This window comes from Seriola dumerili, unplaced genomic scaffold, assembly GCF_002260705.1.
Source record: "Seriola dumerili isolate Sdu_G_001 unplaced genomic scaffold, Sdu_1.0 BDQW01001092.1, whole genome shotgun sequence".
In the NCBI taxonomy this organism is placed as follows: domain Eukaryota; kingdom Metazoa; phylum Chordata; class Actinopteri; order Carangiformes; family Carangidae; genus Seriola; species Seriola dumerili.
The window spans coordinates 377,066-403,945 of NW_019175347.1; the positions used below are offsets into that span (position 1 = coordinate 377,066).

Genomic DNA, 26,880 nt, shown 5'->3' on the forward strand with positions numbered 1-26,880 from the left:
TCACTGTGTGTACCTGACTAAATCTGCTCACCTTCTCCTCCGTCCTCTGTCTCTTCCTCTGTTCCCGCCCTGTAAAGAACATGGAGGTTCCAGCAGTGAGCAGACAGCACGCCACCCTGCTCTTCAACACAGCGTTGGAACAGGGCAAGTGGGACCTCTGCCGACACATGATCCGATTCCTCAAAGCCATTGGCTCAGGAGAGATGGAGACTCCACCCCCAACACCCACAACTCAGGTGAGCAACTTCAAATCATCTCAAGATTTTTTTTCTTTTCTTTGACCCTGGCTATAGAAATCACTCATGATTGGAATTTTTACAAAATGTTCAGAGTTTCATCTTAGCTCATGTCCACTTTCAATCTGAAAAACCTATTTACACGTCTTCATATGTCCACATTGTCTAAAGGAGCCCTTTCTGCATTATGTACCAGTGTTAAAGTGTGTTTTCAAAACATTTGCCTCATTTGCCGTCTTGTCTTCAGTGCTTAACTTGTAATCCATTTGTAGTGAAACCTCCCGCTGTAAGAACACAAGAAGTGTTTTGACATTTAATAACAATTCAGCACAAACACATGAGTCATGGAAACGCAGCACGAGCGGCTGCAGACCTACTTTGCTGGGAGTAGGAAGCTGTACTTGACACATCATGTTTGTGTGTCCACAAACGTTTTACTATAGACCTGATGAAATTGAAACTAATGATGTGTATCTCTGTATCAGGAACCCAGCTCAACTGGAGGGTTTGAGTTCTTCAGAAATCGCAGCATTAGTTTGTCTCAGTCGGCAGACTCCATCACCACAGGAAAGTTCAACCTGCAGAAGACCTTCAGTATGCCTGCTGGACCCTCTGCTAAAGGGTATGGACACACACACATACACACACACACACACACACACACACACACACACAATGCATAATGAAGATTGCGAGTGACTACTTTTCTGTTTTGCTCACAATATTCACAATCCACATTTTCTTTTCTCTGTCTCTCCTTCTCTCTCCTTCGATTCCCCGACAGTCGTGACGTGGAGTGCGCGGAGAACATGTACATTGATATGATGCTCTGGCGCCACGCCCGTCACCTCCTGGAGCAGGTGCGCCTTCGCGACCTGGGATGCTTCTCGGCACAGCTGGGCTTCGAACTCATCGGCTGGTTGTGTCGAGAACGAAACCGCGTGGCTCATGTTGACGATTTTGTGTCGGCGTTGAAGAGACTCCATAAGGATTTTCTCTGGCCGTTCCCTGTTAATCCTGCGGGAAGCCTCAGCTCGCCTCTGAAGAACGGACGGTGTCGCACAGGTCAGTGACGGGATCCAGATAATGTAGGAGTTCTCTAGGAAACTACTGAAAGCTTTAAAAAGCTTCAAAATCCTTAAAATTGAAAAAAACAAAACACTTTTAACTTAATGCCAATATTTCATACTGCTTTTTTTTTTTTGCTTTAAGTGCTGAGCACTCGGCTGTTGAAGTCACAGTCAGCTGACAGCCTGTTGAACAGCGACATGGACACAGTGCCGCCTCAGGCAGCCCCCACCAACCACAACTGGCTGGACAGGCTTGGGCAAAGGCCCAAAGACATGGACACGGCCTCGTCCGCTCACTCCAACCAGCACTCACCACAGACACATGACGCCTTCCTGTCACTGCTCACCAACAAAGGTAACAAGACCTGAGGAGGTAAACCCTGTCCTCTCCTTTTGTCTGCGAAAGGTTCAGTCGCATTTCCGACCTGCCTTCGGCTCTCATCGACTTGTCGATGTCGTCGTCTGTTATTTTAATCACAGAATTGGTCACAAAGTTTTGTTTTTTTTTTTCTTTTTTTTTTTTAACATTTTCTTTCACTTCTCGTCCCTCTAGTGGAGGAGTACAGCATCGGTTCGGCCACAGACCTGACTGAGACCAGCTCAGTGGTGGACGGTGACTGGACGATGGTGGATGAGAACTCCTCCACTCTGAGCCTGAGCCAGGCCGAGCTGGAGCACATCTCCATGGAGCTGGCCAACAAGGGCCCGCACAAGTCGCAGGTGCAGCTCAGGTGAGTCCACTGTCGTCTTTGTTTTCGTTTTTTCATTTCATTTAACATGAAACCAGAACCAGTAGTTCGATGGTCGCTCCTCTCTGCGTCCTTCAGGTACCTGCTCCATGTGTTCATGGAGGCCGGCTGTCTGGAGTGGTGCGTAGTGATTGGTCTGATCTTGCGGGATGCAAACGTGATCAAGCAGGTGATCGGCTTCCTGGACAGCCCAGAGGTTCCCCAAGAAACTGTGCAGAGTGTCCGAAACGGCTTATTGGCTGTCGACACATGGGCCTCCACTGACTGGTTGGTATAAAGTGTCCAGATGTGTATTTGTTGCTCCTGTTTTTATCTCTTTCAGTTGTGTTAATCCCTTTTTTTTAATGTGATTCATTTTATCGTACCAGTTCAGGCTGCTGTGTCAGACGTGTCAGTGGCATGCTAATATTGTGAATGCTTTCATTGCGTAAATTTGATGGTGAATAATGTTTGTATACAGTCATGTCATGTTAATCCTTTTTTTTCTCTCCACCTCTCTCGCTCATCTTTTTCCAGCCTGGGATACAAACCTTTTCTCAACCTGATCCAGCCGCAGCTGCAGCAGCTGTTGGACTCTTCGCCCGAGCAGGTGCAGCCCGAAGCCTTCCAGCCCACCAGCCAGAGCTCCAAACTGGGCGGCGCCGAGGGGCTGGGAGGCGCTGCTGTGCCCCGACCCGAGGACAGCAGAGGAGTAGCGGCTCCTCTGGGCCTGGCCCTACCCTCCCTCGAACCTGCGGGAGGGTTTTCTCGTCCGCCCTCTGAGGACTGTCCTCCGGAGCAGACAGAGGAGCAGGGAGAGGAGGAGGGAAACTACGACTGCACCTTGTCCTGAACCCAGGGGCCTCCTCTGGACTCTAACCTGTGAACTTTAAAGAGAGGAGGGACAGCAGCGACAGCAGTGGCTGACTGGAATTAGACTTTATTTTTGAGTGTGCGCGTGTGTCTGTGTGTGTGTGTGCGTGCGTGCGTACGTGTGTGTGTCTGTGTGTGTGTGTGTGTGTGTGTGTGTGTGCGTGCGTGCGTGCACATTATGTACCTCTCCTGCAGGTTCTTTCAGTCAGTATTATCCACTCTTAAGATTTGCCCTTTGTGTTGACTAGAGCCCCTGTGGATACTGAGCTACCAAGAGAGCGACAGACAGCCCAACTGGCACAAAGACATCACAGCACAACCAGAAACAGGGTTCAGTCGAACAGGTCTCACCTTACCAAAATGCTCTGATAGAAAAAAGCTCCCCTGTGTCAGATTGATGTGGTGTTTGGAAGCTGTAGACCAGCACAGGAAGGCACCATGCTTTTCTTTTCCAAAAAAACAGATATTTTGTGTTTTTATTTTTTTCTTTCGCAATTGGAGAGTTTTTTTTTTTTTTTTCGTCCTCCCCCCTACTCTCCAAACAAAAAGCTCCATTCTTTCCTTTGGTTAATACAAACAGTGCAAGAATCAGTTCAAAGACAAAAAAATAAATAAACCTGAGTGTATTCGATCACAGTATCATGCTACATTGCGAAGCATAATGTAGAACAAAGCTCTAGTCATGCACCATTTACAAGATGCACTGAAGTGTGTCTGAGCGTGTGGTTAATTGTGCAGTTCTGTTTGTGTGCACAAGAGGTGTTTCATACTTTCATACCTCATATGATTTTAAAAATATTTTGTGATACCTTTTTCAATAATGTAACAGTGTACAAAATAACATTATTTTTCTATCACTTACACCTTGTCCCTCTTGAGTCTCCCTGTTAAAAAACAAAAAAAACAAAACAAACACAAATAGCTCATGGTATGAATTCTGTGTAATTCTCGCAAAGTGATGACCTTAAGATTTAAAAAAAAAAAAAAAAAAAAAAAAAAAAAAAAAAGTGGTCCCCTGAGAAGAAGAATCCACCTTTGCAAGTGGAGACTAGTTTCTTACCACTGATCAGTACCTCTGTTCATGTATTCTTCATGCACCAACACCCCGACCTTGCTGCAGTCCAGGCCCAAAAAAAGTGTCTTGAGGGGGGTGGGGGTGGGGGGAGTCTGAGCCAGAATCAGCTGACTGCTCTTCACCTTGTGGTCCAGGTTTTGACAACAAGCAAAGCAGATCAGTGTTCATGAGGTGAAGTGAGGTGAGGTGAGGTGAGGTGGGCGGGGGGAGGGGGGAGGGGGGGTTAAAAACCCATGCTATAAAAACCAAATCATACGATGCGTTATCCAGCTTTTAAAACACTCACTTGGATTTCAGTCGGTCTGAGAGTTTCAAAAATATGTTTCCTGTCGAGGCAGATCATGAATATTGTGTTATTTAAGCCATCCCACTCTGTAGATTTTTGTACCTGTCCCTTGTTGCAAGAGCACCGTTTGATTCCCCTGTCAGTGTTAATCCGTGACACGTCAGTATCAGTCCGACAAAAGAGGATGAAACTGATGTCACTGTTGCCTTGGCTGTGGTTGTGTAATGGAAGAGCTGTTGTGTAATTTAACCTTCACCATCTGATAAGGACTTAACATTTCGTCCAGTCCAACATGCATATCACATCCCTGAACCGCTTGAGACAATGATTACCGATTTCACTGCATGCATTCGTGTGCATCTGTATGGAGTTCTGAATGCCTCTACCACATCGTATCGATAATGTGTTGACATGTTTGGTGACTTTCATCACATGGAATTGATTTTTATTGTACTAGTCTCATTATTACTATTATTTATTGGCATTATAGCTGAATGATCATTGCTGAATTGATACCTGGAGATGTGCTTGGTTTGTTTTTAAGACTGATAACAAACTTTTTCCCCTTTTTAGTTAATCAAAAAGTTGTGTATTGGCTCTCTTCCATAAGCACTAAAAGGTTTATTCACAGATATGTCAGTATTATGTTGTGCAATGTATTGAAATGTTACTCAGCTTTATTTTTTATGTTCACTGCTTCTTTTCTGTTTTTTTTTTTTTTTCCCCATCTGTTTGCTTTTTACTTTTCACGATAGACCAAATCATATTTTATAGATAATTCTTTGCTCTCTTGTCAGTGTGTACAAGACGAGCTGGGTGTGGTATCTGTTGAAATTTAGATTCTTAAATGGTATCTGTTTTATGACTTGCCTGTATTGTCAGAACACTCTTCTCTATTCACAAAAGGGCAAAAATGACTTTGCGGCACAGTGCTGCTGTCGCTGATGTACTGTTGTCACTCAATGTAAATCCCGCTGCACCCTCGTTCCAGTGGGCCTGTCTCCACTCTGAACAAGCCTACAGCTACACTACGCTGCTCTGCTGTAAGCTTTACTTGACTTGAAAATGGTAACTTGATGAACCAAAGACTTTTACGTCCAGAGGCCTTCTGTTTTAAGCGGTTGCTTCGATTGAGCGCTTGAGTCATTATGCAGAGGGAACAAAACCTCACACTCGCGTGCGCACACACACACAAACACAAACACACACACACACACATATGACCCATCCCTCTCATTGGAAACATAACCATCAATGCTCAAACTAATGCTGACAGCATATGAGACAATTTCCTACGGAAATGAATATAGCAGATATTTTATGGTTTCCTTCTCTGCAGGCAAGGAGCGGTCGGTCAGGTGTGTCTCGTGGTACTCGGGTGTCACGTTCACTCAGACGTGGACGGCGCTCCCTCCCTCCTGTGTACAGTTTAAAAGTATTGCCTGTTTCCTGACTCAGAGTAGAGTTTTATTTCTGGGGCAGGAGCAGCACACATCCTCAATGCAGTGTAAAGATACTCTCTTGTACATTTGCCTTTTCTACTCATGTTTGGTTTTCTACTTCATTTTTTTCCCCTGTACATAAAAAAACCAATAAATTATTTTTAAAAATGGTTCGTTTGCCTCATTGAGAACAATTAAACCAGAGTATAATCTGATCTGCTGTTAGTATGTACATCCAATGACGTGACGTGTTGTAAATAGAGGGCAATGCAAACAACGTTAATGTAATAAGCATTTTAATTGCTGTACAGTTGCTAATTTAATTCAAGCTTTTTGCATAATGTAAAATCATCCCATCCATTCAAGAGATGGAAACCCTGTTACCCAGATCGATCCCAATAATCCCAGTCACAACAGTCACATCAATCACTTAATTCCAACTAACAGACAAATATGCATTAAAAAAAAAAAAAAAACCAAAACAGCAGTTCAGAAGAGAAACTTAACTGTTACAGTAAAGTGTCACATCAATCACAAAAAAATAAACAAAATGATCAGCATTGTTTAAAAAAACTAATCTTAATTTAATTCAACAAAAACTGAACTTCTAAAACAAATAGGCATGGGTGAAAAGTCAAGATGTTGGAAAAAAAAAAAAAAAGAAACTCGTAACGATAACAAAACCTTTAACAAATTAAAAAAAGAAACATCCTTCAACAAAAGGCATTAAGACATTCTAGCGTGTATGCTGGAATAGATTTCAGTTCAACTCTTTATTTCTTAAGCTGATATGGACATTTGTGTGAATGATTGTTAAATTTTTTTTTTTTTTGACTGTTTCATGTGATGAAGATAAAGCTACGTCCAACAACAAACACACTGCGGTGCTTGGTCAGCCTCTCAGTCTAAACCGAGTAACATTAATGCATTAGATCCTGTCGCACAGTAACAATGTGACTTTTTCGCTTTATCCTAAAAGTAGTTGTTTTTATTTCAAATGTTAAGCTGTCTAGCATGTGCTCAGTCAGTGTATGCTGTAGTCTTAACAGGGGGAGCACCAACGGCGTAGGATGAGCCATTTCACAGCACTTACGTCAAACGCCTCCCTGCTCCGTCCTGTAGTTCTGTGTTACTACTTCTTCATCAACTATCATCCCATTTAATGTTGTAAGTATAAACAAAAATCCAAGTAAAATGGTCGCATTTCTGCCACGACTTGAAATGGTCAGTAACTCTGGTTGCTTTTGAAGTCTTTTCAGCCTCAAACAAAACTACAGTACACCACTTAACAGATTTTTAGAAAAATATTAATGTACATTTGTTAATAAAGCTTTTTTTCTCCCATAGACCCTCCTGTATTTCGACTGAAATATGTTCTATATAACAGAATAGATGCATCTTCTGTCACTTCCGTCATCAGTTTCTGTTCCACTGCACTGTACAGCCAGACATGTGCACGCACGCACACACACACAAACACAGAGCAGTGTGGATGTGTGTTAGCTGGAGGTCCTTTTCAAATATATGGTTTACTTCAGCAGAAAAGACTTCATTCTAATGTCAGACTGTTATTTTTAGGTGCCTCTTCATCAGATGTTAAATCAAAAGACATAAGATAAAAGACCATCTTTAGGACGTCTGACATGTCTGAAAACACATCAGTTCCTGCTCCGTTAACTGATGAACCATCACCTACTGACGGACTACAGAAACTCAAAAAGAAAAATGCACTTTCAAAATGTCAGAGAGCGAGCTAGATGATCTTGATCACAGTGCAGGACACACCAGGCCAGCTGTGCAGTATGAGGAAGAAACACTTTGCGTTTCTGTTTCTGCTGCAGTAAATGCTGACTCCATTACTAACAGCTGTGGAATAGCACATCTGGTACAGAGGCTTAAATTATTAAAAACATTAAAAAGGACCATACTGGTGTTTTTTTTCCCCCCATGTTTTAGCACATTTAGATTACGGGCAATTATTCTCCAGTTGACTTCAGTAATCAAACATGCTTTTACTCTGAAATAAGACTTGTGGTAAAGGGTACAAAATAAACAGTTATGGTCCTTTTGAATGAGCAAAAAAAAAAACTTAATGACAATTACAATAAACTATCAAATCTCCAACAATTTCAAATTCATAACAGCAGGTATCTGATAGATTTGATGTTTTTCTTTTTTTAAGGGCAGGTTATTACACTGCAGTCAGCTGATAAGATCATCTGGTTTTTGACAAAAATAGTCTCTCCATAATATCACGTTATGTTGCAATTCCATCTGCTGGGGCATATCATGTCATATGATTGAGAAGCTACTGAGTGAACCTTGTGATGAGATTGTTTCTGTCAATTCCTGTTTCCAAACTTTCAATCTCATCATTTTCTGTTTTGCTCATTAGCCGTTACACAAAATGCATAAAGGAAAGAGCATAGTAGGACAATCTGTTTCCAAATTGCCAAGTGCTATTGAAGGCTGTGATGGATTTGAAGAAATGCTGTACAGTGTGGCACTTGATAGCTTTTAAGACCAGTGAGACATTTGTGTCCACAACAGTAAACATTTTGTGTGTCTTTGGAAGCAAAACGTTAAGGCCTCCTTCATGTCAGTATTTCTTATCTTGTGTGACTGAAGCCAAAACGGACAACATGGACGACAAGGACGCGTCACCGGGTGTAACACAAAGTGGAGAAAAGGCGATAACTTTTTATCAGTTGATCTCCTAAGTGCAAATAATCTCCCATGTTTTTACAACTTGATTCCACATTTGATTACACATGGAGGGAGCCGGGAAGTCTGGACAACCAACAAGCAGCTATGTGAGGCTTTTGTTTTTTTGTGTTTTAACAGATGTCATCAGTGTGTCGGACTGGAGGCGGCGAGAAGACTCTGATTCTCTGATAGCACCTCTACGCAATTCATCTATCAAAACACAAAACGGATCTGGCCCACAGACACACAATAATCTCTCTATCTCTTTAACATTAGTCAATGTCAGTTAGCTAAATATTATCTCAATCTTTCCCACAATAACATTCAAACTAGTCTTTACAAGACCATTAATAACTCTTATATTGGTGTCGGACGCGGACAAGTTTTGATCAATATGGAGGTAGTGGTGGCAATGACTATAACGTTCACTATGGGGTCCACCATGTGAAGTGGACACATGTAAAACAGTTCATACTAACTGGATTGTAGTTATGATACTTGGGTTATAAACAGTACAGATGCAGCTCCAATAATAGGATAAGAGGAAAAATTTGGAACACGCGCCACGAAAATGAGTAGACGACAGATAAAACTATAAGCTGTCTCCAGAGGTACCAATGCATTATTTGACATTCTTAAGTGCATTTCAGCACAAGTGGGAGAAGAATGAAATTAGATGAATGGGATAAATGATTATGTGGATCCTAGTAGGGTCAGCTTCACTCTAAAAGTTAATTATGAAAAGCAGAAACCAGCTTGGAGCCATGTTTCTGGCATTTTTGCTTGAAAAATGATAGAAATGTAAAAAGATATTAATCAATTATCAGAATAGCAGCAGATTAATTTTCTTTCTATTGACTGATTGATCAATCAATTAACCGTTGCAGTTCTACTTTCCTTCATTACAAAATAAGATATTCATTAGTGCTGCTGGAGACAACTCGTAGCACAGAGCTCAGAACAAGTATAAATACTATTACAGTATAAATGTAAATAATCAACTCTTGTGAGACAGAACAAACTGACACTGATGCAGTTAGTAATAAGTATGGAGTTGCATTGCTGGTTTCCCACCCAGCCACCCTCAAGGTTCAAGGAATAATTAGAAATCACAGGACGTGTACACAGCCACGAGTCTGTGTTTCCTTGAGAGTTCTGGCCTCATCAAGCTCAAACCTTGACAAACCTTGACATTTTGATTTCAGCCAGCTGTTTTCATTTAACAGGCACAGTGTTCTGCATCTGCATGCCAGGTTCTCTGACAATTAAAGCAGATCGTTGGCATGCCCCATTGAAACACATAGGTACGACTTGCTGCAAATCAGTGGTCTTTAGTGAGGAGTTTCACAGTTTGCTTAGCTAATACGAAAACTATTTGCACGTAATATAACAAGTGCGTGTTGATGAAAAGTGACTTTCAAAGTGTCAAAGTTTCCAGTTAAAGTCAGAGGAGGAGTCAAACAAAAACAGGTCTTTGTTTCCTTTCCCAAACAGATCCATCAGTATGTTACTACACCTACAGTGTAGATGGTGGTAGTGGTGTTATTTTAGCAGAGGAAGTTAGAGACACATCTAGTCTGAGGATGGCCCGAGTGAATTGCTGATAAAGACAGAGGAGCAGAGGGAGCCATGCAACATTATTCATTCAGGAAGAGTGTTAGCATGACAGAGGAAGAAAAGCGGGAGGACAGAAAGCAAAGGCACGACAGATTGAGTACAAAAAGAAAATCTTAACCCCTTCGTTTCACTACCCCAGGAGTGAGCGCAAGGCTTGTGGTGGCCAGTGCGTCGGTCGGTGAGTTATTCAGTCCGTAAGCTTTGGTCAGCTTACCTCTGGCATGCCTCTGCGCGTCATCCTGCTCGGTTAGCTACTAAGCCTACTGACACAGTGATGGGGGTCTCTCAGGCAGACCGGGAGAGAGCGTGAGTGTGTGTTAGAGTGTGTGTTTGTGTCAGAGTGAAAAGGCGGCAGGGCTGGTCCTCAGTATTGTTTCCTTGATATCGCTTTTCTCTGGCTGTCTTGGGGCCCCTGCAGCCCTCAGCCCTCCTCAGCATCAGCGTTCAGGATGCGTGCTCTCCTCAGTAGCGGTACATGTCGTAGGTACTGACCCAAGATGAAGGAAAAACCCATGTGGGAAACCTGTGGAGGATTTCCTCTAGCTGAGCAGTCCTCTGGTCTTCCCCAAAGAAATAGTGGGAGGAGATGGCGACGGAGATCATCCCTTCGGGGCCTGATGGGTCCGGGTCCCTGGGAGGCTGACAGAGAAAAAGAAAGACAACCATGAAATGTCAGCAAAGGCAAATGTGTAAGAGGACAAAACCTGACCAGCAGTTTTCCCAGGCCCTTGTCTTTAGCTTGACTACGCTGCATGTTTTTTAGCTTATGCAATGGATTTTAAGGACAGTCTTTAAAGGGTCGTGGAGTTCATTTCCTGCAGTCTTTAATTCAATTCAAAAAATTCAAATCTCAAAAACTGGAGATTAAATTTTCACATGACAGCAAGACTATGCATTCAAACACAGAACACAGTCTAACTGTGTCCTGGCAGGAGCTAATCTCCTGCAGAAACTCTCAGGTGATGTTTGGCAGAAATTCAGAAATGTAAGGAATGAAAAGAATGATACTGAACCTAGAATTACAAGAATTAAACCCAGAACTGATCACATTGAGGAACACTGATTCTTTCACAGAATTACCTCCACTCCCCTTAAACAGAAAGCAATTTAAGTAATTCACATGAATAACATAGCACAAAATAGATTTTGTAAGCTATTATTAATTGCAGATAAGTACCTGTATTTCAAACCAGAAGGTCCATGTGGGGGCATCAAGGCCGTGGGAATAGAAGACAAAATATTCTCCGCTCAGGTCAAACTGAGGCGTCCCGTCGCCGAAGGACCAGGTGGAGAGGCTGGCTCCTCGGTGAGGCATCAGATACAGAGACATGTGGCTGGGGCCTGCATGAGATGGAACAGGACAGGACATAAGTACAATCACATGTGCACAAGTTAATATGTACATAATATACACACATGCGTATTCAGATCGGCCAGATGATACTTAAAAAGAGAAATGCGAAAATCAATGAATAACAGTATTGAGTTTATATTGATGAAAAGTGGCTGTACTGTAATTGTTATGGACATGCAGCACTGGGAATATAACCCCCATAAAGATTCAATGCATTATAGTAATAAATGGCTTCTGGGTGTTATACCTGCAAGCAGAGGTGGGAATAATTGTTAGTAGTAGTAGTTGTTACTTGTAAACTCTTCAACCTCATTCAATGTGTCACTGGACTCATCTGCTTGAGACTGCTTGGCTCAGGTCAATGTGAAGCGTCAGTCAAAGCTAGGTTGGACGTCTACTTAGACTTTCTAGCATCTAAAGCCAGCAACTTCTGGAAAAAAACACTTTGACATCTACATAACATGTTCCTGACCTTTTGCACTGAAGGTCATCTTGATCGTCCCCCAGCTGGTCTCCTCTTTGGACAGAAGGCTGAACTCCACTGGAGAGCTGGGAGACACTTCTGGGGCAGGAAGGTACCAGTTCTTCCTGCAAATACACCAGAATACTTGAGGTGAGGAAGAAATACAAAGCATGAAAAGTTTGCACATGAAGACAGTTACATTATATGAATAATAAACAAAGAGCACAGAAACACTGCTGTCAGCAACAAAGCTGTGTTACTGACTTGCTGAGGAACTTCACTGGCAGGAACCAGGGGTAACCACAGAAGGGTCGGTCCTCCCGGCAGTGAGTGCGAACACTGTCGTTGATCTCAGGGATGTCGGGTGTGATGTGCTGTATGGCTGTGAAGTCAAAGCTGTTTATCCAAAGACCCGAGTCCCGGCTCTCCACCTGGCCCTGGAGATTGTGGAAGGTCCTTGTCGTGTGCTGCAGGGAGAGGGGTGGACAAAACATTTTCCTTCAACCTGCCTTCAACCATCTCCAGCTGTTTTACTGAGTGATCTTTAAATAGAATAACTTAATGAGGCCCTGTGTGATTTATACAAGCAGGTGCAATCAGAGAACTCTTTCCCCAATTACGAAAACATGTGGCAATGTGTCATGTTGTGAAATGTCCCAGATACAAAAAAGATGCTATAGGGCGATCTGTATTTCTCATGCTCCCAACAAGAGATTTTAACCATACAAGCTGCACTGCATGATGGTCAATCAAGACCAAACAAAGAAAGTGACCAAAGAAAATGCAAGGTAATCCTGCAGTAGAAGAGTTTTATTATTATTTTATTTTTCCATCTCAGTCACAAATGTTTACTCCATTTGAGTGAGGGCATTTTTCGCAAATTCAATATATTTTTTTTGCACAACTACCAAAATGTCTTTAAAAATCAGAAGCGGAAAAGAAAAATCTTTATTCCCAATTAGTTAAAGAGAAAAATGTGAACGTATGAGAGATTTCTCTCATTTTTGTAGCGCATTAGAATAAATTCATCAGTTTACATGTACATGTTTGTGCTTCTGTGTGTGTGCAGTGACTCCGAACCTGCAGGAAGACTCGTTTAGGCCGAGGGCTGTCTGGACTGCCTGAATAAGGAAATAGAAAGCCGCAGGACACCAACAGGAACATGATGATGAAGACTGAGCCCAGACCAGCCAGGATCCACTTAGTGCTCCGCACTAAGTAGATGAAATGCAGCTGATACAGTCAAGAAAATACTCTGTGTTACTGGGGGAAGAATATACACTGCAGTCTTTTACAACAAATGTGAATAGTATATGTGCTAATTTTACATTAAATTATATTTTATTGGCATCCTGTTGTCAGTGAGCTATACACAGCTATTAGTTTTGTTTATCTTAAGTCAAATAATTAATATCAATAAATCCTCTGCTGCTAAAACAAAAATGTTGCTGCCAGAAATTTGAAACTATGTGATTTCAAGGTGATTCTGCTGAACAAAAAAGAAATACAGATGTGTTGTTCATTGTTATACATGATGTGAGAATACTCACAAAAAAAGAGGAGAGGAAGATGGTTGTGAGGGTGACCAGGGAGGCCAGCACCACCTCAGGGGGTATCTCTGTGCCACTGCGACCCATGATGGGAGTGAAAATCTCAAACACCACCCAGATGAGGAACATGAAGTGGACGTATGGCAACGCCAGGCCCAACAGGTAGAGCACACTGTACTTCACCGATGCTCCTGCCGATAGATAGAGAGGTTAGCGTTTGTCAGAGCACACCATGGTCAGACCATCCACCTGTAATCTCCTGGCTGTTCCACAGCTTTGAGAGTCCCTCTCTAATCAATCATTAATTTATCAGTTTTCTGATGTCATTCAGACAGTCAGTGTTAAAACTGAATCCTTACATTCAACCGTGTTTCGACATTTTTGGGAAATAAGAACGCAAATAAGCTTGTTTCCAAAAATGTCAAACGATTCCTTTAAATTACAAACATGCTGATTAGGAAAAACATTCTTTGTAACTAAAGTTGAGTGTTTACCTCTGTGTTTAAACTCCTTAGCTAGCAGCAGTCTAGTGGCCAGGGGGAAGGCCACCATCAGCATGGGCACATAGGCTGAACACAGGCCCTGCTGGGTCAGCCACACCAGGCTGCAGCACCACAGAAGCAGGCTCACATCAAAGTAGAGATCACCCAGTTCCACCAGGCGGACTCCCTGCGCGGAAAACACACCCCAACACATCATATGATATGCATGTGCAGATTCTGGTTTTACACTTCTTATTTCAGATTTATGTTGCTTTAATGAGCGAGGAATCAGCAGATGTACATGTGTCTATATTCAATTTTGAGGACAGATCAGACATTTTTTTTCTTAAATTCTATAATGACAGTTATCTTTAAAATGTAGATGTCTAAATGTACACAAAATAATGTCCTGACAAACTTAAGAAAGTAAGACCATCTGCTACTTTTAACAACCAAATATCATAGACTAACAGAGCTGTTATTGGTTTTCCCTTCCTTTATTCAAGGCATCACAATTATCAGTATAGACAAATTCAAACTATTTGGGATTCAAATCTGTTGACGGATAGGAATGATTAAAGTTTTATGTGGTGGCAACTCTTACTCCTCACTCATCAGATAAGTGGCCCCTGAGATGCATTACTGTAATTAAGGAATGGCACAAAGAAGCTTCATGAACTTGCTATAGCTAAAAGCTATTTATTGGTAGCCTGTACCCCATGTACATTCATCACAAATAATATTAGACTTTTATCGTATTCTCACAGCAAATTAGATGTAATGTAATGTAGTGATTTATTCAGAACTGATGTGGAGGAACACTAAAAAGAAACAAAGAAGTACTGATATGACTTGGTACTTCCCAGTTGCTACAATGGGAACTTTTCACCATGGCCTCTGTTTTATCCTGAAACTAAAACTATTAACTAAAAAGGAACACAAAGCCAATCAAAAGGATTTAGGTAAAAATCTCTACTACTGCACAAAGAATTCATTGACCTTTCCTGTGCATGCATTGCTTTAGGCTGATTAAGAGGCTTGCTGCAATATTTTATCATAAAGCTCAACATCCCACCAGTACACATTGCAGATCTCTCCGCTTCACTGAGAAAGACTTGTCAAGCTCGTTTCTCACGTTACTTTTTGCTTGAATGATTTCTCAAAAAAAAAAACCAAAAAAAACCAAAACAAAAAAAAACAGCTGTTATATAGAAACCCCCTACACATACACATACATACACACCCACACACACACACAACTAATCTTTACAGCAGTTGATGGTCTCGCATAACTGCCACGCAAATGTACTTCTGTAAGGAAAGAGGTGCAGTATTACCTGCCAGAGAGTCACTCTGGTTAAACCAGAACAGTGACTCCCAAACAACTGTCAGGGAGTATGTGGAAATATTGTGGAGTAGTCCAACTAATGTGATAAAACAGAATCTAAGATTTGATAAAGAAAAGAACATATTCACATTTCGAGTCAGTTATAACACCTGAACAATACTGCCATGAACAATGCTAAAAAGAAATGGAACAATTGAGTTAGCTAAAAGTAATTGATAAATGGTTGAAATAACTAAAAATACTGGATCAATGGTAGAAATAGTTATGGTTGGAAAATACAGTTGCTTCCACTCCAAGTAGAAGTAGTATGAACGCACACTTAACCAACCTAAACATTGCCAATTCAATTGTTGTAAAATCCAATATTGCATCCATTTTTATATCACTATTAGCTGAATCATAATCCAGTTTAAAATGGCTTCAAATGAACACATTTGGCTGTGGGGTAAATCAAGCAAAAATGTTTGAGAACAAGTGAACCAGAATACCAAATTATCAGTGACCACGCAGTTTGTAGAAATCTGTAGAAATCCTGTGGACATCAGTCATTTCTATCTTCTTTCAGTACAAGAAAAATGAAGCCTTGTGTCATATGGGACAAAGGTTGGTCTGTGTCCTTTCTGGAAAATGGCCAGGATAAGCTGGAGTTCATAATGTGGTTATCTGCAGCTCTAGAATGAAAAACTACTTTCTGTAATGTTTTCAACCTCAAATAAACACTTGTGTTTACTAAATGTCAGACACACAATATGTCTGCAAATAGCTGTTCCTAACATGTACAGAGGACTGTCTGTAACCCTGCCTCTCAAGAATGCAAGAATTACACTTTACTATTAACAGGCAGAGATGCACTGACAATTAAAAAACACACTCAGACAAAAGAGCGTGTACGTGTGACTGATAGATGACATCATGTCTGACACCTCTACAGTTTTATATTCTTTCATGCGCACACACGCAAACATACACAAAGAGCTGCTGTTCTGTAATCACCAATGAGGAAGAGAAACTGCCTGGCTTTCTCCTCTCTGCACTTTAGTCACCATTAAATGTGAGCTGAGTGAGACATCATGAGATATTAGGCTCAGAGAAATACATTGACCTCCTTTTTATTTCAAACAATATACAAAAACAAAGCAAGCATCATACTGAACTAGATGAACTCCACAAAGAAATGTAAAAACCTGTTTCATGGAACAAGAAGTTCAGTTCAAGATATAAATCTAAGTCAAGCTGGTCAACATTCTTTCAGCTTCAACACAGCAAATATTTCTCTAACTCTCCTAGACTTCAGGTTACAAAAATAGTTTTCTCAATGTGATAGAAGTGTATGTGAATTTTTTCGTGTAACAGCTCACAGTTCATACTAAAAACAAGCCATTGTAAGCAACATATATTCATAAGCGTGCACAAAACAAGCAAAAAAATAAATTGTTATAAATATCAATTTGTAAAAACACCACGCAATTAGCAACATCTGATATTTGGAATAGACCTCATATCCTGTTTTTCTAATCTCTATAGTAAAATAATTTCACACAGGGAACAGGGTAGTTGAAATTCTGCACATACACAAAAGGTCTGCCCTTTAAAAGTTACTGTCCAAACTCAAAAGAAAAACTCCATCACTCACCCCGTAGTAGAGGTTCTTGGCGAGGGTGTGGATAAGGATCATCTTGCCAGTGGCTGCAGCCCCGTACAGGCAGATGGAGGCGTAGAAATGGTTGTACCAAAACATGGAGCGGCCCAGCAAAGTCACGAGCAGAGCTACAATCAGCACCGACAGCAGGGTGACGAACCAGCTCAGCACTGCTACACCCGTGGCACACGCCAGATCTCGAATATAGCGACCACCTGAGAGACACAGAGATGAATGTTGAATGACGACCTAACACACAAAAACACCTCATCAAATTCTTCTACAGAAAAATAAAATGAGTTTCACTATTTGGATTTGGCACAGGACTATTTTTCCAGTTCAGGAAATGACATAACATTACATCCATGACAAGAAATGCAACCTACCCCCGTTGCCAGGCAGTGAGGCTTTCTTAGCCAGATAGAGGAAGGTGGCTGTGGCAACCATATAGTTGAGGATGGTGCCAACACGGGCGGGGTACGCCACCACAACCACCCCTAACAGGTCAAAAAATACCATGTTGCCATGACGATACTCTGAGGAATCAGCCAACTTCTCTGACATTACCAGGTACTTCAGCACCGCCAGGATGTTGTCGCCTAAACAGAGGAAATGAGTTCAGAGGTGAAGCAGTTCAAGGCATAAATGTAACATAGTAACACTGTTGCATTTAGCTGCATTGATTTCAGCTTTATAGAATAAGAATACATCAGGTGGATAGCTGGAGCGTACAAGAAGACCATGATCTTGACTTGTAACCAGAACCCACTGAGAGACAGTAAGAATTCATAGAAATGTACAAACTACTTTACAAATATGTAATTTGACCCCTACAATCAGTGGAAGGAAATGGGGACCAAAAAAAGGATCATCCTTCATAGATTTGACACATTATGTGCAGTAGACAGAGTTTATTGATGACTTAGTATAACTTTCTGACCAGCCAAGCAGAACAGGCTACACTGAGGTAGTGGCCTTTGTAATTCCTGCATGGCCACGCAGACAGTAGTGATAAAACTACGTGCACACAACCATGCACATAATGTGTGTTGAGCCTCACAATCTGTACTTTAATTTTTTAATTAAAACATTTAATTTTATTGATGATTACTGTTTGACATTGTTACAGTTATGAAAGTGTATGGAAGATAATTCAGGCCATAAATCATACCTGCTCTAACAAACAGCATCAGGATCTTGCACATACAACACTATGCTCTCCCACTCAAACACACACACTTCTACACCCTCTTACATGTACAATAACACTCATATATTCACCATCATACTCACATACATTCACAACAATCCTTTTTAAAACAAGTATTCTCTTGTACTTACATCATAGCTTTTCCCATGACAGTATATGTAAGAGAAGATGCACAAGCTCACACATAATCATTCTCATTCTATCTTAAATCCATTATTGTGTGATTGTGTGTTGTGCGTATTGTTTGAGTGTATAATGGTGTATGTAAGAGTATGATGATGAGTATGAGTGAGAATGAGAGCAGAAAAAAGAGAACACAGTGGTGTGAGTGAGTGATATGATTCATGGTCCAAACGGTAGCGTGTGTGAAAGAGTATGGTGGTGGATGTGTGTGAGAACAAGTCTGGTTTATAGCCTGAATGGCCCCTCGTGGTTACATAACAGTTGAACACCAGTGTATGGGACACGTAGAGGACTTGCTGTGAAATTGGCTACAGTCATGATGTTGAATGTAGATGAGAAATCTGGCTACATCAAGGATTGGTAAGAGGTGTTGCTGTGTTGGTTCCTGCAGCCTGAGGCTACGTTTCTTTTATCTTTGCTGCTGCCTCCATGTCTGCACAGTTAACAGCTCTCACACACACACACACACACACACACACACACACACACACACACACACACACACACACACACACACACACAAGTGTAAAACAAAGCTCCATTGTTCTTCCGCCTGGTACTCTCACTGTGGCCTAAAAGTGTAAACAACTGAGTGTACAACATCTACTAGTTCATGTAGCGTTCAATGCTTGTGACTTACCCACAATTTTACTATCTGAATTTCACTATGACAAAGCTAAAATTATGATGAGATTAATTAGGAAAACTAATACGTAATCATTTTAGTCACAACACCATTTATAACGTGGTTATATTGCCATGCTCATTTTCATATATCTTTATGGTATCTTCTTTACAAAAAAAAAATCCAGGAAATATACATTTTTAACAAGAGTGAATCTAAATAAGAGCAATGCTAGCCTTGCACCTTGCCCCCACTTTGTCTGAAGGCCGAGCTGTGAAGCAGAAGATTTTAAAGAGCTAGGTCTGGCCAGAAACCTGCTGTGTCCATCACAGGCATCAACAAATCAGAGCTACTGGTGTATCTTCCTCCTCCACCGTCCCTGTGCTGTACCTACTCTCCACCTTACAAACATGCCTCCTTCTTCAAAGACTAAAAATACCTTCTACCTTCCTCTGAAACCTCCCTTTCTCTCTCTAATAATTCATGCCTTTCATGGCGACTTGCTGTTCACAGAAGAAGACAAAAGAGGTGTCCAGTAGCTGCTGAAGAAGAGAGGAACGATGCCAACGGGGTTTTTAGTGCTGACTGACTGGATTCTCGGTTAAGTAAAGCAAAATAATTCAGCAACACGGAGACTCAAGGTAAATGAGGGCAGGTGCAACAGTAAAAGTCTGTGGTTGGTATGTAATGCATGTATGCATGTCTTAGTTCTCCAGGAAGTAATGAGATTAGCAGAGTGCTTACTGGTCTGAAACTGGGGGACAAAGCACAAATGTACAGTATGGTTTTTGTGGCTTTGTCAACAAAAAAAATGTTGCTGTTTCAACCACACCACCACTCTCCTTGACAGTCAAACAGACACACCAACCAGCTAACAACAGATCTGTAATGAGTGTTAAATAAAAGCATAACATTAGACCTATGTAAGTATAGATGCAGATGTGGTTATTTGCATACCGGCTCTCTGTATCGAGTCTGTCAGGATCCTGTCAGCAGTGTCATACTTGGTATGGTAGATGAAACCGTTTTCAATGAAAGCCAGATCAATGCCTGTAAATGAAATAAATATGGTATATAAACATTAAGACATTTAAAAAAAAAAACAGAAAACAGAAAAGTTGGGAGTTGGGTGTCTTTGCTTTGTAGATCTATCAGCCACTGGATTCTGGTTTTGGTCATTGTTCATTGACAGTGTTCATTTCTATATTTCTATTCTGTACTATTATGGGGCCTTACCTGGGATGTTACCAAAGTCCCTGTAGATGCGGAAGTCGGTGTCAGAGGGGATGATACCACTCTGAAAGACCTCCTGGCCGACCACAGAGGCAAAAGGGTGTTTAGCTGCATGGACGTAGGCCTGGACCAGCCACGGGTTCTCTGGACCTTTAAGGATGAAAGTTTGATCACAGAGTAATAATTGTAGAGGCCAAGACATATTGTTTTATATCCTCTCTTCTGCTGTGTTTACCGGCTGCTGTTTGTGGTTTGTTGATGTAGGTATTTAAGCTTGTTTAATCTATTGCATGCATCAGCTGTGCCGAGTAAGCGCATCAGATAACGTCTAAAATATAAATGCAATGTTACATGCACCTCAGGAAGCATAATCAGGCTGTTAGTAATCCATAGAGATCCTGTCAGCCGGCCAGATAGTAAAAGGTTGGAGTAAGGCCACATAATGTAGGTACAGTATACATACAACACTTGACAGTGTCTCAACTTCGTCTGTAACAGCAAAAACTGCATTGATTTATTTTTTTGCAAGCTTTCCTAATTTCAGAAAAACACACACATATGCAAAACAAAAACACATAGCAAACCAGAGGTAAAGCATGCTAACCAACTGCTTTACCTGTCTGGAAAACAACCTCCTTGCCCCCAACACCTGCAGCCTCCAGGTTAATAAAGGCCCGCACCTGCTTGGCCCACGGATGCTGAGTAATGAAACCATGACTGGCCTGATGGAGAGATAAAGAAAACAGAGATACAAAGAGAGAAAGTAAGAACATACGAGATAAAATATCAAGTGACAGAAAGTGAAGAGAAGCTTTAAATTAACTGACAAGCCAATGCGGTGTGGACAAGCTAGTCTAGCACCCAACGTGTAAAATATGTCTCCCTGTCACTTCATTTTACCTGCAGGATATTTTCCTCTGCCCCATTAAAGAGGAAGATAACTCCATGGTGAAGAGGAGTGGACTGGTTGGCCAGAGAATGGAGGACTTCCAGCATCACTGCACAGCTCACTGCATCGTCACTGGCGCCTAAAACAAGCAAACCAGTGCGTTTTAAAATTCTAAAAACCTGCAAAAGATGGGCAATATGAGCTTATAGTTGCGTTTCACATTTGTATTAGGCAAAAAAAAAAGGGTGGCTTGGCTAACTAAGTGCCGCAATGTGAGATAAAAACACAGATGATAGTGCTGATAACTCTGGAGTGTACCAGAATAAAACAAATTCTAAAACACATGAAGGGGGTAGGCTCCATGTGCAAACATGCGAAGAATGCAACAAGACCAATCTCCCACTGCTTGTGCGATGGTGAGAGCACAAAGGAAGAGGGGTAATAGCCGGACGAAAGAGAAAAGAGCATGTGAATAGGACATGTGATGTGGAAAGATTAGACAGGTTAGTGGTGAGGGACACAATTTACTGAGAATAAATGCAAAGAAAGTAAAAAATGACCTAAAGATTAGGGAGCCTAACTGAGACATCATGCGCTCCGGCTTTCTGGATTGCATGTTTTTTCATGAGGTGGGGGTAGGAGCCTGTTGACTGTCTGTCTGGGCACCATTCATGCCCCTGTCACTGCCACTTATGTCAGCGACATACTAATCCTTGTCCCTAAAAAGCTCTGTGAGAGTTCACAAGACGGCATGTATTCAACTTATTTCAACAAAAATATGTGCAAGACCGTGTGCTGCCTCTTTATTCTTTCATTTTTCCATTATTATTTTTTTTTACAGGGCCAAATGTTTAGAATTCCAAGAAATCAAAGGCCTGCAGGCAGCGGAGGACATGAAAATGTATGTGTATCTTCCTGGTCCACACCTCTTGGATCAATTTCCTTTTGCCGGTGCAGCTGTGTGTGTGTGTGTGTACACGTGTGTTTATGTGTGTGTGAGAACTGGGAAACATGTCTCTCCAACAGGCTCCACAGTCTAGAGTGAAAGCGAAAAAGCAAAAAAATTTCTGGATTAAAACAAGACAAAAAAATCATGACTACATACCACCAAATACTACCTATTATCAAAAACACTATTATTACAGTGCAGCTTAGATACCATCCCCTGATTGCTCTAAGCAACTTCCTGTAAAAAGCACAATGTGGCTGTTTGTAATAATTTACAAGAAGCACTTTGGATCCAAATGTTCTGGACTGGCTTTCTATGGCAGTTTAAATTCCACTCTGCGTGGCCCACATGACTACAGTTCATAACAGGGGAAACAAATGAGGGTATTATGATCGTCACAAAACACCTGAGGACTTGCATGCTGGAAACCAACTGCATGGCTTCTACACACTGTTAGGAGAAGAGCTGCAAGATTTGTGAGGGTGTAATGGTTAGAAATGTTAATGGGAAATACAAAAAACAAAGAAAATGGCTGTAAAATGTTTTTCAAAATCAGTTTTAACCACCCCCACTGCTCCACTTCCAAGCTAACAGTATCCTGAAGTGACGGGACTATAAATCACTAATCAGTTTTTCAGCAACATTCACCACAACAATTAAAACCACAGATTCACCAGTTACGATGTACAAGAAGGCAATTGTAACAGTTGTAACAGCAGACTTGAGAAGTTGAATTGGTTTGAAGAAGATAGATTTGATCAAATATACAGGAACTACTGTAAAAATAAATATTCTGTTTCACTTATTCAACGACTGACATTTGAAAGTCCTCTCCCTTCTGGTAATTTAAGTTAGAAATGCAGGTGAGTGAAGATTTTCTGCATGTACCTACATGTAAACTGCATGCTACAACTGTTGATCTTTAAACCTTATAAGAAGGCACACCCACTTTCTATGCCTTCAGTAAAGCACTCACATAAGCAAGTGACAGTTTTTTATGGAGAAGGATGAATGTTATTATACCTGGGCTGTTGGCCACTGTGTCAAAGTGGCAGTTGGCGAGCATGAGATGGTTTGCGCCACCTTTGGTCTCCAGCCTGACAGCAATGTTGGTGACATGATCATAGAAGCTGGTGAAGCCTCCAAGAAAGTCAATGGAGAAAGAGCCGGTGGGACGCTGCACGTCCACCGTGAGCTGATGGGGGCCTGCTGCAGTCTCGACTCGGATGTTCTCAATCTGCTCCAACAAGTAGCCCACTGTCAGAACTTCATTCTCCTGACTGCCCACTGGTCGCGGGCCAACACTGGTGATCTGCTCCAAGTGCCGTCTAGATTGTGAGGTGAGGCCGGAGAGAAAAGAAAGGAAGAGAATATTGTGTTGATGTGAAACTGTGCAGGGGCAATAAACCAAGCCTACTTGTTCCATTACAACATCACAGCATATCTCATTAATTTCCTGTAGTTCAGTGTTATTGTTAAAGACAATGAATCACTGAATGTATGTATATGTATGGGTGTATAGCATGTATGACTTTCCTTTTAAAATCATGATGAGATTTCAAAACTTAAACTAGAATAAATACATTTCCTTTTAACGGCTCAGATAAACTTTAATGTTCCTAAAGCAAGAAAGTGGAGATAAGTTGCATTCACTCATTTCAGACAATGAATGGGGTGCTGGCTGTGTGGATTTACAAAATACTTGTGTGAGCCCTTGAACTCAAATACTGTAAGTTTAATGAGGTTTTATACAAGTTAGCAATGCTAAAACATGCAGTTTGATGTGGTGGCTCCAAAAAGACAGCCGCCCATAGACTGTATATGAAGGAATGTTTGCTTTCACCCCATCCAATAGAGCTGAAACAATCAGTCAATTAATCAATTAAGCAACAGACAGAAAATAAATAAAAAGACTATTTCATTTTTCATGCAAAACAAGTTTACAGCTTGAGGTTGAGTAACATACTGGTCAGCAAAATGGTTAACGTCCCCCTAATAAACAGAAAGGATGCTAAGGAGGCTTTGACTTATTTTTGATTCATGTCAAAGAAATTAATTTTAAAAAACAATCAGGTTGTAACCGATCTCTGTTAGGAGTCCTGAGTTACGACCACTGTCCTGACTCAGTCAGGTGATAGTGAGCCATGTTTCTGTATTACTTTGACCTTATTTTCTACACTGGCTCCTTTAACAGAAGCAGAACAGGAAATAAAGCAAGAAACTCATACAGCACAGAAAAAAGAAAAACAAATTCTTTTCTTCATCTTTTCTTTTAAAAAAGCAGCTGCTGGTGATGTTTGCTGCAGCTGTTTAAGAAATCCCAGTGCTGGCTCCACTGCCCACACCAGAAGAAGTCCTGCTGTCATCAATGATGCTCACAGCCACCAGCAAGTGAATTTTAGAAGTGGTGAGAGAATAATAATACATTCATTCATAATTCATGTCATTAAACTGTAGTGAGTGAAGTCATGTGTTTCAAGCATGGATTAAAAAAAGCTTCTGCTCTAGATCCCACAATCACAAAGTCCAATGGTGCATGTAGTTTTTTGCAGTGAAAAAGCAGTACCAAATGACATTAAATATGTTGTCTGAATTTCTGCTTTCACTCCATTTTTACAGAAACCTCTGAGGCACCATTTATGCATATAACTCAAAACTGGATTTGCAAGGCATGGAGTCATGAAAGCCATAATTGTGACCAAAGAAGCTCAGAGCCCTAATCAGTTCAAATGCAGCATGCCTGACTCATTTATGGAGCGACTAGCCAAATGATGGCAAATCCCATCGCCCAGCACTTTCAAGAGCTCAACCACAGTCCTGCTGACCTCAGATTCAGTGCCATAATCCTTGCGTCTCCTTCTCGCTACGTGGTTGTTTTATCTGAAAGTTTTACAGCTTCTTTTAATGAACAGGATGTTGTCTATGATGTTTTCTATAGTCACACAAACTGATTTTTCTTAACAATTAATTTGTCAGTTCATTCATGTTCATGCTTTATAAATAGAAAATACATAAATAATATCAATATATATTTTAGAATTCTTTTAATTTTAACAGTGGACATCATTTCATGAATATTGTGGCTTTCATATAGATTTATATTGTTTGCATGTTTTCAGCAACCTTGACCTTGAAAGTTGCAGGTCTTGCAAGTTTAGAATTCGAGTTTATGGAATAACATTCTTGTTTATAAATGTAGGGCTCATTTTAACAGGCATACAGTAGGAGATTTTTTACTCATTGGAGGGTACATCATTCATCGATCACTCCTGGAGGCTGCTGTGCCTCTTCTCTCCTGAGCCGAACTCTTCTAATCATCTCACACTGTTTAAACACCTGTACGTTCCGCAGGTTACCTTGGAGGTGGAGGTGACACCCGGTAGTGGTTTCTAGGCGGGTCTGTTGTCAAACTAGAGGAAAGGTTAGCCGGAGCTCTGCTGCTACGAGACAGTTAGCTTACATACAGCCAAAACAGGAGAACAGAGACAAATCTCACCTGGCTCTCACTGCGTTGAAGTCGCCGGTCGGCTTTCCAATGACAAGCTGCTGTAACGACAAATGAACCAGTCCCCACAGCACCAAAATAAACACAGACACCAGGGAAGCTGCCAACCCTTCCCTCAGCAGGTACAGGTTCACTTCGGGTTTCCTCTTCGGGTCACCACTATAGCCGTTATTCCCGCACAGGTCTCGGGAACCGTCGTTATCTTGCGCTACATAATTCTGTGTCCCGAAGGATTTTATTCTCCTGATAGTGGTGTCGCTCTCCATTTTTGAGCCAACGGTACATCAGCTGCAAGCGAGCGTCGCTCTCAGGCGTCGCTTTCCTTTTTTTCTCCTTCAATGGACGACCGACGGATAGCACTGAGGGACAAACTTGAATGAGAGGGCGGGCGGCCGAGGCGGTTGAAAATAACAAATAGAAAACAAACAGAGGAGGAGAGAGGTTGGCTTTACACTCCAACGCTCTGGAGTAGATTCGGTGTTGATTAAATCGGTTTCCCCTTTTATATGTGTTTCCTCTTTCTTTAACCTGAACCTAATAATCCCCCTAACCTCAACTCGAGTACCGGTCTTTGGAATCTGTTTGCCCAGAGAGGACTTTAACATTCCAGTATAATCACTCCCACGTGAGCATATCACAAAATTAACAAATTTTACAAAATTATTATTAAACAATTATTGGCAGATTTTGTTGACACATGAAGGAATAGGCTAGAGTTTCTTTATTAGGTGGTTGCTCTCGTGTCTATGTCTATATGAGGCTATACACCAGGCCGACAATTTAGCATAAAGACTGGAAGCAAGGAGAAACTGTTAGCCTTGCTCTGTCCAACAGCAACTATCTGCCTGCCAACACTACTATCAAAGAAATAATCTGGCATGTAATGCATGTGAAACCCCAGCCGTTGTTTTTTTACTCTTTTTGTTTGTTTTTACTCATTTTGTTTGTTTGTTTGTTAGTTTGTATAGTTTTAACAAATAAGATATAACTTGTTGAGTAGCGAGCTTTAAAGGTTGTGGTAAGTGGATTTTGTTAGCTTTGGAGGGAGTCCGGCTTGCTGTTCCCCCTGTTTCCAGTCTTTGTGCTAAGCTAAGCTAACTGACTGCTTGCTAGTTTCATGTTTACAGTATAGACATAATGATCTTCTGATCTAAACTTTGAAACAAAAGAGTGTGTATTTCCCAAAAAGTGGAACTATCCCTTTAACATGAACTCAGTGAACTCTCTGTGCAATGTAATTCGGTCCAACAGACAAGCTATGTAATACACCACCATAATGAAAAAATACCCTATTACAAGTACAAGTCCTGCAATCAGATATACACTCAAGTAAAGATATGAAAGTATTATGAGCAAAATGTACTGAAAATATCAAAGCATAAAAGTAGGGCAAGGCAAAAATAGTCAAGAAAACCTT

At 41.2% G+C, this 26,880-nt stretch overlaps 2 protein-coding genes across 2 annotated transcripts in view; one reads left to right on the forward strand and one right to left on the reverse strand.

The window, feature by feature from the left end:
• ric1 (RIC1 homolog, RAB6A GEF complex partner 1) overlaps window positions 1-3,857 on the forward strand; it is a 33,388-nt gene extending 29,531 nt beyond the window's left edge. Inside the window, exons 21-27 of the mRNA XM_022767016.1 lie at window positions 78-236; window positions 722-858; window positions 1,021-1,301; window positions 1,449-1,661; window positions 1,860-2,037; window positions 2,134-2,322; window positions 2,572-3,857. Coding sequence (XP_022622737.1) covers window positions 78-236; window positions 722-858; window positions 1,021-1,301; window positions 1,449-1,661; window positions 1,860-2,037; window positions 2,134-2,322; window positions 2,572-2,887 — 1,473 coding nt within the window. The 3' untranslated portion in view covers window positions 2,888-3,857. The remainder of the gene's footprint in view (window positions 1-77; window positions 237-721; window positions 859-1,020; window positions 1,302-1,448; window positions 1,662-1,859; window positions 2,038-2,133; window positions 2,323-2,571) is intronic.
• Window positions 3,858-6,003: 2,146 nt separating this feature from the next.
• ermp1 (endoplasmic reticulum metallopeptidase 1) lies at window positions 6,004-25,790 on the reverse strand. Its single transcript, XM_022767001.1, has 15 exons — window positions 25,455-25,790; window positions 22,982-23,286; window positions 21,021-21,148; window positions 20,737-20,842; window positions 20,124-20,270; window positions 19,845-19,937; window positions 17,256-17,468; window positions 16,864-17,084; window positions 13,895-14,069; window positions 13,401-13,591; window positions 12,931-13,083; window positions 12,115-12,317; window positions 11,860-11,975; window positions 11,211-11,374; window positions 6,004-10,672 (listed from the first exon to the last, which is right to left on the reverse strand). Exons 1-15 carry the CDS (start codon window positions 25,727-25,729, stop codon window positions 10,496-10,498), a joined length of 2,667 nt encoding a protein of 888 aa, XP_022622722.1. The 5' UTR covers window positions 25,730-25,790; the 3' UTR covers window positions 6,004-10,495.
• Between the last annotated feature and the right edge of the window lie 1,090 nt (window positions 25,791-26,880).

What these genes read in the sequence shown, in the direction of transcription:
- ermp1 (XM_022767001.1), bottom strand. Translation starts at nt 25,729, where the DNA reads ATGGAGAGCGACACCACTATCAGGAGAATAAAATCCTTCGGGACACAG. An exon ending in CAGAGGAAAATATCCTGCAG is followed by an intron (nt 20,843 to 21,020) that starts GTAAAATGAAGT and finishes TCTCTCCATCAG; the next exon opens with GCCAGTCATGGTTTCATTAC. An exon ending in CTCACTGCCTGGCAACGGGG is followed by an intron (nt 17,085 to 17,255) that starts GTAGGTTGCATT and finishes TGTGTCTCTCAG; the next exon opens with GTGGTCGCTATATTCGAGAT.